Source organism: Vespa crabro, chromosome 7, assembly GCF_910589235.1.
Source record: "Vespa crabro chromosome 7, iyVesCrab1.2, whole genome shotgun sequence".
Classification (NCBI taxonomy): Eukaryota; Metazoa; Arthropoda; class Insecta; order Hymenoptera; family Vespidae; genus Vespa; species Vespa crabro.
Genome location: NC_060961.1, coordinates 1,549,644 through 1,565,675, shown reverse-complemented (window position 1 = coordinate 1,565,675; position 16,032 = coordinate 1,549,644). Strand labels below are relative to the sequence as shown.

The 16,032-nt window shown below is 27.0% G+C and overlaps 2 protein-coding genes across 4 annotated transcripts; both read left to right on the top strand.

Annotated features, from left to right (window-relative positions):
- Positions 1–1,189: 1,189 nt before the first annotated feature.
- LOC124425398 (glutamate receptor 1-like) lies at positions 1,190–5,905 on the top strand. 3 transcript variants are annotated; one of them, XM_046965683.1, is made up of 7 exons: positions 1,190–1,542; positions 3,200–3,603; positions 3,750–4,079; positions 4,172–4,636; positions 4,724–4,813; positions 4,915–5,078; positions 5,144–5,905. In XM_046965683.1, the coding sequence occupies exons 1-7, from the start codon at positions 1,284–1,286 to the stop codon at positions 5,469–5,471; spliced, it is 2,040 nt and encodes a 679-aa protein (XP_046821639.1). In that variant the 5' UTR covers positions 1,190–1,283; the 3' UTR covers positions 5,472–5,905. The 3 variants fall into 3 exon arrangements, with proteins under 3 accessions (XP_046821639.1, XP_046821640.1, XP_046821638.1); XM_046965684.1 differs by lacking the exon at positions 1,190–1,542 and having other exon boundaries at positions 2,874–3,603; positions 4,172–4,337; positions 4,428–4,636; XM_046965682.1 differs by lacking the exon at positions 1,190–1,542 and having other exon boundaries at positions 2,874–3,603.
- A 2,285-nt stretch (positions 5,906–8,190) lies between these two features.
- On the top strand, positions 8,191–10,911 carry LOC124425614 (probable glutamate receptor). The gene is made up of 7 exons (XM_046966167.1): positions 8,191–8,676; positions 8,822–9,151; positions 9,283–9,448; positions 9,545–9,753; positions 9,845–9,934; positions 10,050–10,213; positions 10,279–10,911. Exons 1-7 carry the CDS (start codon positions 8,191–8,193, stop codon positions 10,583–10,585), a joined length of 1,752 nt encoding a protein of 583 aa, XP_046822123.1. The 3' UTR covers positions 10,586–10,911.
- The last annotated feature ends 5,121 nt before the right edge of the window (positions 10,912–16,032 follow it).

Below are 16,032 nucleotides of genomic sequence, written 5' to 3'. Positions count from 1 at the left end.
AAATATATTTTACAAGAGTGATATTCGATCGATATGAATCGAATCGAAATTGACGATTTTGTGATATGGAGCTTAGAGAAAGGATTAATTAAAATTACTTTAACTTTTTATCGTGAAAGAAGAAGATATAATTTACAGGGTTTCGTAGTGAGAGTTTTTATAATTAAAGTATAATATTTTCTAATCTGGATATGAATTAAAAAGTTGCTATTTTTTTTTTAGGCTTTCAATCATTCCATTTTGATCTCTACCTTTGGAGTATTAATTTGTTGTATTATTATTATTTTTATATTATTATTATTCTTAATGTTTGTTATTAAATTGCAGATTCGTAAATATTGGAAACTAATCATTTCACACGAACGACGAATTATTAATGTACATAATATCGTAAATGTTAAAATGCCGTGTAATCTGATTTCTATTGTAACAAGACATTTAGAAAGTTTAAATATGATTTTATCGAAATACTTCCCGTTCATAGATATTATCAATTTTCAGAGGATACACAATTAATAATGTAAATATTCATTTATCGTACGTTAAAGCACAAGCTCATTCTAGCTTGCAGAAATTTATCAATAATGAAATGATGAATCGTTTAAAAAATACGACATTTAAAATGTGAAGTTATCGAGGATCAATTGTTTCACATAATCAACCTTATTGCCCTTATATTCTTCATCCAATTATTTTGATATTATTATTGAGTATCTGTATTCTTATCATGGAAATGTTTATTTTTTTCTTGCCAAATGAAAGTAGAGTCAATGATAACATATCTTATATCAATTAAATCGTCAGGAATTTAAGAAAAAAAGGAATTAAAAAAAAAAAGAAGTATAAAAAATATCACAAATTATCAAGCAATTCGTAGATGTACACTCGTAAAATATTAAGTACACTAATGTTACTTTTCGACGAATTTTTTTATTTGCATAGAATTTTTTAATATCTAATTCATATCTCGATAATTTTTATACTTATTTAATATAAATATATTATAGTATATACTTTTATTTACACTATATATATATACATATATATATATATATATATATATATATATATATATGTATACATACATACTTATTTATACACATACACATACTTACATTTCAATATATAATCTTTGCGCACGCCCATATTTGATACAATACGTCCGTCATAAACTTCCGCAGCGTGTTAGCGTGAGCATCGTAGCATTGTGGCGTCCTTTATGAATTAGCTTTTCGTGAAAAACAACGTTATTTCTAGAATTCATTCAATTTATAAAAAATATAATGATCGCTCAAAATCAAGTTTGGATTTTGGACAGAATATTTTGGTATCGTATAATTGAAGTGTTCAAGAATATTTTCATACGAGTAGAAGCATTTTTTGCTTTTACGCAATGCGGTGCTGAATTACAGGATAAAAAAAAAGCCACGTTATTTGTTTTTGCGCCTGACAATATGCAACTACTTATACACAGCTGTAATTCAACAATGAACTTCTTTTTTCTCCTTCAAAATCAATATTTTTCACAACATTTGGAAAAGGGTAAATATAACAGATCTCATTGTTCGTCTGGATTCATGAAATTTTTACATCGGCATTTTGAAAAATATTTTAAACGACGACAATATTAATTAATTAAATATTTATTTTTCAAAATTTATCATGATTTACATATCTAAATTCTTAAAATATTCGTATACCATAAGTTAAATGATTAAAACTCCGTAAACGATATTTCTTTTCTTTTTAATTAAAATTTGATTTCTCATTTAATTTCTTTACAAAAGAAATATAACCTACAATTACAATTAATTTTTCATTGGAATAATAAGATAGTGCTTCGTAATGTTGGCCGTATTTACGTTTGACAGTTTTCACAGAATTAATAATATTGAAATATAAATCGTTGGTTTATGTCAACGTATGAGTGAATCTATAAATAAATAATCCTAGTCTAAACAAATGTTTTATATGGCTTCTCTACACAAAGAGTTATTACCTTCTAGATCAGTATTTCTCAACTCTTTTAGATGTAAGATTTAATACGTTTGCACAAATGTTTATAATATGTTTTAAAAATTTTTTATCGTCAAATTTATATTTCAAAGATACGATTGTTTAATGCAAATAAATTATAGAAAATTTTTATAAATTAATCATTATATTCCTTGCTTTCGGATAAGTTAATATTTATCGTTTAACATATAGAACAAGTTGAGAAACGTTGTTTTAAACGACCCTCATATTTATTTCTTCAAACATTTAATGATCTAAAATCATTTGGTCGGATGGTTACTTTATCGATCGTACTTATATCGATTAGAACGTCTATTATAATTATTTCAATGGAATTGTAACATTGTTTACATTGTGTTATCTTTTACAATCGTTATAAATCAAACGAACGATAATATATAAACATGTCCATGTAGATATGTAAATATACACACACGTACTTATACGTGGTATATACTTATATACGCGTTATAACAAAGAAAAAAAGAAAACGTAAGGATAAAGTGAAAAGGACCGTTCATTAATCGATCGTAAATAAATCAATACTAATACAGATAACATTAGTTTTTTCTTTCTTTTTTTCTGTTATTTTTCACACGAATATGTAAACAACCATCGGCTTCATTTCGTTTCGAACGACATATCGAACAATCGAACGTACTTCAGTTGTCGTGTAAAAACGTTTTTCCGTCAATATCATCGCACACGCGGTTGTCGTCGATTCGTTCGATTCGAATTAAAAAAAAAAAAAAAGAAAAAAAAAATAGATAAATAAATAAATAATAAAAGAGAAAGAAAAAAAAAAAAGAAGAGATGACGTTCTTTATACGATTAAAGATACTCGTTCTCATTTTTATTCTTATACTTTTTCTCCCGTTGATGGTGAGATCTTACGAGCTTGAATTACGACGTTCTTACGACGACGAATACATATCTTTGATCATCGACATTTCCAAATTACACGGAACTAAATCTATAATATTCTTATACGCCCAATCGATAGAAGGTAGGAAAATTATATATATTTCTTTTTTATTCATTATTTCTTTAGTTTTACTATTTTCATTTTCCCTTTTTCTTTTTTTTTTTTTTTACTCAGAAATGGAAGTTACAACGACGTTATTCAAATGGATGCGTGCACTTTCTCGTGAAGGTTTTCTGACCGTGTCCTTGTACTTTTCAGAATTACACAAAACATCGTACTACATTAAACGAATCGTACGACCCCATTACGTCGCGGTTATAACTAATAACAATGCGATTAATCAGTTCTCCTTAGCAAACAATAATTTCAATATGCCTTATGCCGTATGGCTTGTATTATTCATTTACAAGGGACATAATTTCGATTATTGTTACAATCCACCGGGTAATATATTTCATTTGGAATTTAACACGGAAATGTTGGTCCGTTGCGGTACAGAAAATATTTTACGTGAATGGTATTCGATCTATAAGAATCGAACGGAGATCAATGATTTTGCACATTGGAGTTTGGAGAAAGGAATCGTTAAAATGGTTTCAGATTCTCTTTACGATAGAAGATACAGTTTACAGGGTTTGGTTATGAGAACTGTTATAGTTAAGGTAAAGTTTTTTTCTTCTAATATATATATATATATATATATATATATATATATATATATATAATTTTTTTTTGTATATGTTCAATTTAAAATAGAATTCGTATATGTTTAATTCTTGATTATTTCTTTTTTTTTTTTTCAATGCAGGATTCACCGTTCATAAACTTAAATGAGAATGGCCAATTGGACGGCATGTTTGGTAGAATATTAACAGAACTTTGTGTGACATTAAATTGTAGTTTCAAAATTGTTTCCGAAGTAAACGAGCATGGAAGTTGGAATGCAAAAAAAAATACTTGGTCCGGAGCAATCGGGGAATTATACGTCGGACGTGCTGATATTTCTATTTCAGATTTTTCTATGACAAGTGCCAGATTGAATGTCGTTGACTTCACGTTTCCTCTTTTGCTATCAAAAAATTTTCTATATATTAAAGAACCAAAGATATTCGCGATTAAATGGTCATCTTATTTTCTGGTACTGATAATTTCTAATTCGTAATTTTTCTCTGAATGTATTAAAACAAAAGAAAAATTTGTTATTATTTTCTTTTTTTTTTTTTTTTATAGACTTTCTCTCATTCCATTTGGATTGCTATTTTTGGATTATTAGTTTTTACAACGGTCTTATTAATTTTTCTGAAAATAAAAAATCAAACCGATCGTAATATTGGACACTTATTATCGGACAATTTTTTAGAAATTTGGGGTATATTTTGTCAACAGGGACTCCCAGGTTTGATAAAATATTACACGATATTCGATCAATATAATACTCTTTTTTTAATAATTATACTTAGAGAAAAATATAACTTTTGGATTTTAGACTTTCCACAGAGATTATCGTTAAGAATAACATACTTCTCTATATTTCTTTTGGCCGTGATCTTATCGGCCGCTTATTCTGCTGCTTTGATAAGCTTTTTAACGTCCGTTATCCATGTCTTACCTTTTCGATCATTAGAGAATTTCGTTGAAGATGATTCTTATCAATTTATTGTTATTCGCGGTACGGCTGACTACGATATATTTGCAGTGAGTATGATAAGTATTACTTACTTAAGTAGTTGTAATATATATATATGTATATATACATATATAATAACTAATGATTATTTACAGAATTCGGCAGATCCACTTGCGAAGACATTAATGAAGTTAATGCCAGAAGAGGAAAAGTTACCAATAACTGTATTAGAAGGATTTAGAAGTGTACGATGAAGTACTTACTACAAAAAAAAAAAAAAAAAAAAAGGAACAACTCGTATACTCATGTAATTTTATTGATAATGCCCGTTATTGTTATATTACAGATTTGTAAAAATCGGAAACAAGCGATCTATACATCCGACGAAATAAAAAAGGTTTTAAATTTTAAAATACCATGTAATGTGGTTTCTATTGAAACAGGACGTATAGACAGTTTATCTATTATTTTATCTAAGCATAATCCATTCATCGGTATCATCAATTTTCAGTAAGTAAGAAATAAAATGAATTTATTATATTTTACATTAATCGTATCGTACAATTTTGTTCTAGCTTGCAGAAATTTTTCAACAATGGAATAATGAATCGTTTAAAAGATGTGACATTTAAAAAGAATTTTAACGATATGATGCAGCAGCAACCAGTTCAGATAGTCAGTATTATATCGCCTATTTTTCTCATATTAATTGGTATTATTTTGAGTATATTCATTTTAATCATAGAAAAGTATATTTTCATTCGTAAAAAGAAAAAAATGTCGATGGTAAAACGTATATCGTTGTTTAATTCGTTAGAATTTTATATAGAAAGGAAGAAAACTTTAAAAAATATTGCAAAAGACAAAAGAAATCGCAGATGTACCCGCGTGAATTACTCATGACAATATTAATTTCCCGTTTGTCAATGAATATTATTATTCCGATTGTAATTTCTTATATGGAACACATACGCAGACACAAATATACGCATATCTATGTTTTTGTATTATTTGACACAGTTTTAAAATTGTAAATAGAATTTTTTCAATACAAAAGTGTGACAAATATATATATATTATTTGCCGAAGGCAAATGTATGCATAGTTTTTCATTCTTTCGAAGTGTATCTCTCTCGTAGTCGAAATAACAACAGAAAAAAAAAAGAAAAAAAAACAAAGAAAAAAGAAATTATATTCATCATTTTTATGTACGAATCGTGACAGGCCGTTATTATTGAATAATGAAATTTTTCAATAAACGTATCTTTTTTATTTTTTCAATATAGAACAAAATCAAAAATTTTGCACGTATCAACGTGATAGAAATCGTAATGTAATCGAATAAACCTATTACATATAATATATATTATAAAACGAAATTGATGTGAAATTAATATCCTTTTAATTGATTTTATTACATTCTTATATTGTATCGATTTATATTTTTTATAAATTAAATTTATATTAAACATATTACGTATTTAAAGGATATATTATAAAATATTTATACATATGCATATATATATATATATATATATATATATATATATATATACCCTTAATCGACTATAATAATTTTCTACTTATCTACGATAAGTTCGCGTATGCGCATAAGAAATAATTAGTATATAAAGTATATATATATATATATATATATATATATATATATATATATGTGTGTGTGTGTTCTAACGTGTGACAGTTGGAAATCATTTTGTCAAGTGCTTGGCCTCGTTTATATCGATTAGAACGACTATTTTATTATTTTAATCGAAGTGCTACGTTCTTTTTAAAATATTGCATTTTATAATCGTACGCGATGTAAACGTATTACGTGTTTTAATGCAATAACATAAATAACAGACGTATGTATATGAGTGATTCTATAATAGTAGAAACTTTTTTTACAATTAACATTAATTTGAATGATATTTACGATAAAAAGGAAGATAATAATAATAACTGTGAGTATATTATAATCATATAATAATATGCCAACAAGGTAAAATATATTTATTTTTTAAAATTATTTTTGTAATTAAGAAATGCACTCTGTTCTTTGACGTGTCATTAATCCGAATTAAAAACTTAACGTTAAGAAAATATTTTTAAAATTATATACAATTTTTTAACGTGTCATAATCAAAGAAATTTACATTACATACATAAGTCGATTAATAAACGGCACAATTGTTTCATTAATTTCATTTAATTTTATTTTATCGATAGATTTCACTGAAAAAAAGAAGAAAAGAAAAAATAAAAAGGAAAGGAACAAAATTCTATCTAAAGTTTTCTATTCTTTCTATTCTTTTTACGAAATTAGAATTATTTCCATTAGCTTGCCGTATATCGTCTCAACGAATTATTATTCACTTTGAATCAAATAATTTGGATAAAAAATCAATTGAAAGTGATGATAACTCACGTCGTATGTTTTTTTCGATCTCGATCTTACATAGATCTGATATCGAGCACGTGTTAATTAGATCAATCAACTTTTCATTAATCTGATAAGTATTAACAAATAAACTTTTGACTGCAATTGTCAAAGATATTTTTTTTTCTCTCCTTTTTTTTTTTCTTTTCTTTTGGATAAAAATAAATATCAGTTCTTATTTAAAAATAAATAAATTTTGTAATTATTTATTTTTCAATAATTTCTAATCAAATATCTCGGTTTCCCTGGAAACATTTTTTCAAGCAACGAAAAAGATATTCACGAAATCGTAATATTTAATAATGTTTTTTTTCTTTCTGTTTTCTTTTTTTCTTTTTTTTTTTTTTACAAGAATAATAAAACATGTTGTTTTCTGTCATATGCCAATTGCAGTCCTTTTAAATATATCATTGTAAGGTCTGTCGAAGAGTGTAGCATGAAATAATTCCTATTTTCATAGAATCATCAGAATCATCAATAATACAATTAAACATTGCGGTAGGCAAAAAGTAAAAAGTAAAAAAAAAAAAAAAAAGAAAAAGAAAAAGAAAAGAAAGCAAGTAAAAAAAAAAGAAGATAAAAAGTACACATGAAAATAAAATATATTAATCGATCGACATCGATAGGTCAATGTTAACAGGCATAAAATCATATTCCTCGCACGAATAAGCAAACCAATAGACGTAGACTGCATTCAGATTTGTTGCAACCATTGCAATATTCGCAATGAAAATAATTCCTCTGTTCGAACGTTTAGAAATATTTAATCTCCTGGGATTATCGTATTCCGTCGCAAAAATAAAATATTTCGATCGTATATGAAAAGAAAGGGAAAAAAGGAAAAAGAAAAATGACGTTCGTTGGGGAATTAAAAATGTTCGTCGTACTTTTATTACTACCGAAAGTCATGAGATCCTACGAATTATTATCTGTCGGCGACGAAGGTGTTCCTCTTATCATCGACGTTTGCAAATTATACGAAACCAAATCGATAATATTCTTATACGGGGAATCGATAAAAGGTACGATAATTATTTCACAATTTCATTTCTTTCCTTTTATTTAATCTTCGTTGCTTTTTCATATTCCTTCGTTTTCTTTTCCTCTTCTTTTTTTTCTTTTTTTGATTTTTCTCTCTTTCTCTTTTTTGTTTCTTTTTTTTTTTTTTTTTTTTACACAGAAATGGAAATGACAACGACGATATTCAAATGGACGCGTGCACTTTCTCGCGATGGTTTTACAACCTCAAATTTGTACTTTTCTCAATTGCACGAATCATCGTATTACGTAAAACGAATCGTACGACCGCATTACATAGCAGTTATATCTAATTACGACGCTATCAATGAATTCTCTTTAGCGACAAATACATTCGATATGTCCTTTGCCGCCTGGTTAGTATTATTTATTTACAAGGGGCGCGGTTTCGATTATTGTCACAGTCCGCCAGGTAACATATTTCATTTAAAATTCAACTCGGAAATGTTAGTACGTTGTGGTACAGAAAATATTTTACGTGAATGGTACTCGATCGATCCTAATCGAACCGAGATAGATGATTTAACAATTTGGAATTTAAAAAATGGTATGACCAAAGTTGTAAAGGATTCTCTTTACGATAGAAGATATAATTTGCAAGGTTTGACCATGAGGGCCGTTATAGTCAAGGTGAGATATTTTTCGTTATAAATATTTTCTATCCTTTTCTTTTTTTTTTCCTTTTTTCTATTATTATTATTATTATTATTATTATTATTAAAAAGATTCGCATATCATTTAATACATTTCATTATAACACTTTACAAATTCGCAGGACTCGCCGTTCGTAAATGTTAATGAGAATAACGAATTAGAAGGAACATTTGGCAAAACATTACAAGAACTTTCCGTAACTCTTAATTTTAGTTTGAAAATTGTCTCGAACGTAGACGAGTACGGAATATGGAATGCAGAAAAAAATACATGGTCAGGTGCAATCGGAGAGATATATGCAGGACAAGCTGACATTTCTATATCAGATTTTTCTATGACCAGTGCAAGATTGAACGTCGTAGATTTTACCTTTCCTCTTATTTTCACGAAACATTGTATTTACATCAAGGAACCAAATAAATTCACGATCAAATGGTCATCCTATTTTCAAGTAAGATAAAATTATTAAATAAAATCATTTTTCTATGTTTATATATTTTTTTTTTTCGTCATTGTCGTTCATTTTGTCAAGTAAATTAATTGAAAAGATATACTTAATTTTTCTTTTCCTTTCTATTTTAGACTTTCTCCTTTACCATTTGGATTGCCTTATTTGGAATATTAACTTTTGCAACGATCGTATTAATTTTTCTCAAAATAAAAATTGGTACGGATCATAACATTGGACAATTATTGTCCGATAAATTTCTAAAGATTTGGGGTATATTCTGTCAACAGGGACTGGCAGGTATTATTCATTTAGTTCTTTTTTTCTTTCTTTTTTTTTTTTTTTTAATAATTATATACATAAGTAAGTTAGTATATTAAAAAAGTATTCGTTTAGACTTTCCAGATAGATCATCGATAAAAATAGCGTATTTCTCTATATTTCTTTTGGTTCTTGTCTTATCGGCCGCTTATTCTGCCGCTTTGATAAGCTTTTTAACATCTGCTATCTCCGTCTTACCCTTTCATTCGTTAGAGGGCTTAATCGAAGACGGTACTTATCAATTTATTGTCCTTCGTGGTGCGGCTGATTATGATATATTTACAGTGAGTATGATACGTATTTTATATTTGTCATTCAATCGTATAAAATAATTATATGAAGATAAATAAAAAAAAAATATATATTTATTTATAGCACGCGAGGGATCCATTTGCAAAGAAATTGATAAAGTTGATACCGGAAGAAAACAAATTGCCATTAACTGTCAAGGAAGGATTTGAAAAAGTACGATGAAATATTAAAAAAGACAAAAAAAAAATAAAAAAAAACAAAAGATTTTATATATATATATATATAAATATATAGTTTTATTTTTAATACTAATTATGTTAAATTACAGGTTTGTGAAAATCAAAAAATTGCGCTGTACGCGTCAGTTGCAAAAAGGAAAGCTATTAAATTTAAAACGTCATGTAACACGGTTTGTATTAATGCAGGACGTATAGAATATTTAGGTATTATATTATCTAAAAATAATCCGTATACTGAAGTCATCAATTTTCAGTAAGTAAACGTGTATAAATGTGAAGTTATTTTTGTCGTACGTTAAATCAGAAGATCATTCATAGTTTGCAGAAATTCTTTAACAATGGAATGATGAACCGCTTAAAAGATACGACATTAAAAAAGGAATTGAATTTTATATTGAAATACGAATCGGTTGGTTTAACCAGCGTTATATCGCTCATTTTCTTCATTCTAATTGGTACAATCACAAGTATTTGCGTTTTAATCATAGAAAAGTATATTTTCTATCGTAAAAGAAAAAAGATGTCGATTGTACATAATATATTATTGAAAAGATCGTCAGGATTTTATGGAAAAAGGAAGAAAAGTATAAAAAATATTGCAATATATAAGAGAAATCGCACTTGAATTAATCGCAATAACGCTAATACTTTTTATCAATGAATCTTTATATTCTGATTATTATTTTTTCAATTAGAATATAGAAATATCTGTAAGCATATCTATACTTTTGTATTATTTAGCACAGTTTTAAAATTTTATGTAAAATCTCTTCGATTAAGATTAAACGCGTGGACTTGTGTATTACAGATTTTCTTTATTCGTCGATTCCACATCGATTGTACACATATTTTAGTTCTTTTGGAAGGATGTCGATTTTTCCTAAAAAAAGAAAAAACTTTTTACGAAAACTTTTTTAAGGTAGCAGTTATCTTTTAAACTTCTAATATTGTGATTGCGGATTATGTGTTGAGAAACTTTGAATTACAATATAATAATTAAATATATTTGTTCTAATATTACAGTTGGTAATATTATTATCAAATGTTTAACTCGATTAAAAATGGCCATGAATAAAAATTTTTTGATATTACATTTGCAACGATTTTATAAAATAATTGACGTAAATTAAATATTCCTTAATAAACGATATTATCATATCCATTCATTGTATATCCTGAATTGATCCTTGAAATTGATAAGAAACATATTATCAACTTAATGTTACAATCGAATATTTATATATCATTGAACATTGTTTTAATCGATTATAATAATTTTTTATTATAACATAATGTTTGCGCATAAAGAATAATTGAAATATGGCGTGTATTAATCGAAAATCATTTTCTCAAGTGCTCTTACCTCATTTATATCGATCAGAATAGCTATTAAATTATGTCGATGGAAGGACAATGTTATTTTTTAAAATAAATACAATTGCACATTCGTATATATTTGCAAAAAAAAATATATATATATATATATATATATATATATATATATTTACAAATTTACTATGCACATGAAGTAAAAAAGAAAAAAGGTAAGAAAAAAAGAAAATTAAAATAAACTTCTTTAAGCGATCGATATATATATAGATATTTCTATTTGTACGACAGTCACGATAAGTTACTTTCATTAGATTAGAAATTTAGTCTCGTACGATCCTCTTTGTCGTTACGTACGTTTTATACGTCGCTTCGTAAAATTAAAACGTACGATCAATCATCGATCGATATATTTAGAGGACAAAAAAAAAATGACGTTTCTTGTGCGTTTAAAAATACTCTTTTTTTTTTCTCTTCTTCCGAAGATCGCGAGAACGTATGAATTTTTTTCTATCGACGACGAAAACATTTCTCTCATCATCGACATTTGCAAATTATATCGAACGGACTCTATAATTTTATTATATCCCGATTCGATAAAAGGTAATTAATAATTCTTCTGAATTGTCATTTTTATATTTATTTTCCTTTTACCTTTTTTTTTTTTTTTTTTTTTTATTTTTATTTTTTTTCCCCCTTTCAGACATGGAAATGACAACGACGACGTTCAAATTGACGCGTGCACTTTCTCGCGAAGGTTTTACGACCACTAGCTTTTATTTTTCGAGATTGAACGAATCATCCTATTATGTAAATCAAGTCGTACGACCACATTACATCGCGATTATATCCAATTACGATGCCATTAACGAGTTCTCTTTAGTAACGAGAACGTTTGATATGTCCTTTGGTGTCTGGTTAGTATTGTTTACCAACAAGGCAAATAATCACGTTTATTGTCACAGTCCACCATATAATATATTTCATTTGAAATTCAATACGGAAATGTTGGTACGTTGCGGTACAGAAAATATTTTACGAGAGTGGTATTCGATCGATTCGAATCAAACCCAGATCGATGATTTAGCAACTTGGAATTTAGAGAATGGAATCATTAAAATGGTTCCAGAATCTCTTTACGAGAGAAGATATAATATGAAGGGTTATACATTGAGAGTAATTATTGTTAAGGTAAGATATCTTTTCTTTTTGTTTATTAATCGATCGTATTCGTCATTATTATATCATTTTTTTCTTCTTCTTTAGTCATCAGATTTTCTATCTGTAAACAAAGCTGGCAAATTAGAGGGTTTGTTAAAACGATTGTTAAAAGAACTTCGTCTTACTTTAAATTTTAATTTCAATATCATTTCCGAGATAAAAACATTCGGAAGATGGAATCCAAAAGAAAATATTTGGTCCGGAGCAATTGGGGAATTAAATTCTGGACGTGCCGATATTTGTTTTTCTGGATTTTCCATGACAAATGCCAGATTGAATGCCGTTGACTTCACGTTTCCCCTTTTCGTCTCCCCTCTGTTTCTTTATATACAGGAGCCACACATATTCTCGATTAAATGGTCATCATATTTCCTAGTACGATAATCGCCTAAACGAAATTTTCCTTTTTCCTTTCTATCTTACTTTTTTTCTTTTCTTTTTCTTTTACTTTTTTTTTTTCTTTTTTTTTTTTTTTTTTTTATTCATGCGTTAAACTCTACGAATTAAAAAAAAAAAGAATTTTTTTTCCACTTCTTAGACCTTCTCTAATTCCATTTGGATTGCTATATTTGGAATATTGGTTGTAACAACGATATTATTGATTCTGTTTAAAATAAAAATTGGAACTAATCGTAACATTGGATATTTATTGTACGACAATTTTCTGGATATATGGGGTATATTTTGTCAACAGGGATTAACAGGTTTTATTTAAATTTTTCACTTCATTTAGTTTCTTTTTTTTTTGAATAATTATATTTTACGCAAAAAAAAATTATTCGTTTATATTTTAGACTTTCCAAATAGATCATCGTTAAAAATAGCATACTTATCTTTATATATTTTGGCTGTTGTATTATCGGCCGCTTATTCTGCCTCTTTGATAAGCTATTTGACGTCCGGTATTCGCAAATTACCCTTTCGATCATTAGAGAGCTTCGTTGAAGATGGTACTTATCAATTTTCAGTACCTTATGATTCGGCTGAATATGATTTATTTGCAGTAAGTATGATAATGATTATCGACATTGTTCCTATCCAATGAGAATATTTATTTATAGAATTCGACAGATCCGCTTGCAAAGAAATTGATGAAATTGATGTTGGAGGAGGAAAAATTGCCAATAAATGTACAGGAAGGATTTAGAAAAGTAGGAAGAAGTTGTATACATTTAAAAATATATTTCAATCTTTTTTGCATTTATATAGACATGTAATAATTAATAATTTCATTATTACATACAAATAATTAAATTATAGATTTGTGAAAATCGTAAACTAGCATTTTACACGTCTGACATTCTAAAAAATAGTGTAAATCATAAAATACCATGCAAAGTTGTTCCTATTGAAACAGGACGTGTTGATACATTTTCGATGATTTTATCTAAAAACAATCAATTCACCGACGTCATCAATTTTCAGTAAGTACAAATTTATCGATTAATATTAACTTATAATTTAATCAAACAAGAAATTATTTAAGTTTACAGAAATTTTTTAACGATGGAATGATAAATCGTTTAAAGGATGAATTATTTCAAAATGGATCGAATGATATGATCAAACATCAACCGGTTGACATAACCAGTGTAATAATCCTTATATTCTTCATCCTAATTGGTATCGTTTTAAGTATTTGTATTTTATTCGTAGAAAGATATATTTTTGCACGTAAAAAAAGGGAAAAGATGTCATTGGTACATAGATCGTATCCAATCAATTAAAGCGTCTTTTTGTAAAATGCAAAAAAGAAAGAATCGTATTAAAAAAAAAAAAAAGAAATATCAAATAGAAATACATTAATGAAATATATTGATTCACGAAGTATTAACGATTTAATACTTCTAATATTCATTCTCAATAACTTTTTATATGTCCTTGTAATTTCTTCATGGAATAGAAATATCCTGAAATATTTATTTAAGCTTTTTGCATTTATTTAGCATTGTATTAAATTGAAATTGTATTTTTTAATCGTATTAAACGTGTAAAAACGTGTATATAAAATATTTTCTTTTTCTCGTCGAATTAAATTTTAATTATTTCGTATTATATCGATTGTTCATCCTTGGACGAATTATTGATAATTTCTTAATCAAAATAAGAAAAAGAATTAACTTCGGCAAATTTTTATGTGCCATTCGCCAATAACACGGTATAATTGAATCTTGTTTGTTTTTCTTCTTTTTTTTTTTTTTGGCCTTTTCAATAAACACAATATTCAAATATCAAGCCAATCATATTTTAATCGTACCAACATGTGAAATGTTCTACCATAGCTATCAAAATCTATTATTACGTACATACATTATTACAAATTTTTATATATATATATATATAAATATATATTGTAAAACATAAATTATTTAAGAAATATTACATTTTTAAATGTTACATTTGCAATGGGAAAATTGATTTGAATTGAACATCATTTTAATCGATTATAATAATTTTCCGCTATACATTATTTTTTTTTCTTTTTTTTTTTTTTATTCCACGTTTGCGAATAAAGAATAATTAAAATATATCGCGTAATGTGAACTAATCATTTTGTCAAGTGCTTAACGATCAATTCTTCATATCGATTAGAATGGCTATTAAATTATTTTGATGGAAGTGCAATGTAATTTCTAAGACATTATAATTTCCTGTATGGATGTATATAAAATGGTAATATGCGTTTGTATATACATGAATGTAGATATATGTATACACACACACACGCATTAAGGAAGAAGAAAAATGAAAGGAAAAGGAAAATTAAAATGAATTTTATCAATCGATCGATGTTATCTCATTGCCGGCACGCATAAAATTATTTCCTTTGGAAGACTATAGTTCTACACATATAAATAAATTAAACTCACGTTACATATACTTCTTATGACAAGCGATTCTTATGATAAACCAACTAGCAATATGTCACTCTTACTAATTTAGAAATTTAGTTGGTTGCGATCGTCCTTCGTCGTAACGTTAAAATTTTGTTCACGAATTTCGTTAGAGAACTTCGTTGAATGAATTTCGTTGTAGAACGTACAATTTATAAAATTTCATTAATACGCTTATCTCTGGACATATACGACAAAAAAAAATGACTAACGTTGGACGATTAAAGATTCTCATTGTTCTATTTCTTTTTCCGAAAGTCGCAAGATCGTACGAACAATTATTAATCGACGACGAACACGTTCATCTGATCATTGACATTTGCAAATTTTACGGATCGAAATCTATAATTTTCTCTTATTCGAAATTCAAGGGTACGAAAATATATTCTCCATTTTTTTCTTTTTTTTTCTTTTTTTTTTTACTTCATTTTTATTAACTTCAGTTTATTTTTCGTCAGAAATGGAAATGACAACGACGATGTTCAAATGGACGCGTATACTTTCTCGAGAAGGTTTAACGTCAACGACATTTTATTTTTCGGATTTGCACAAATCAATGTATTACGCACACCGAGTTGTACAACCACATTACATCGTAATAATATCTAATCACAATGATATTAATGAG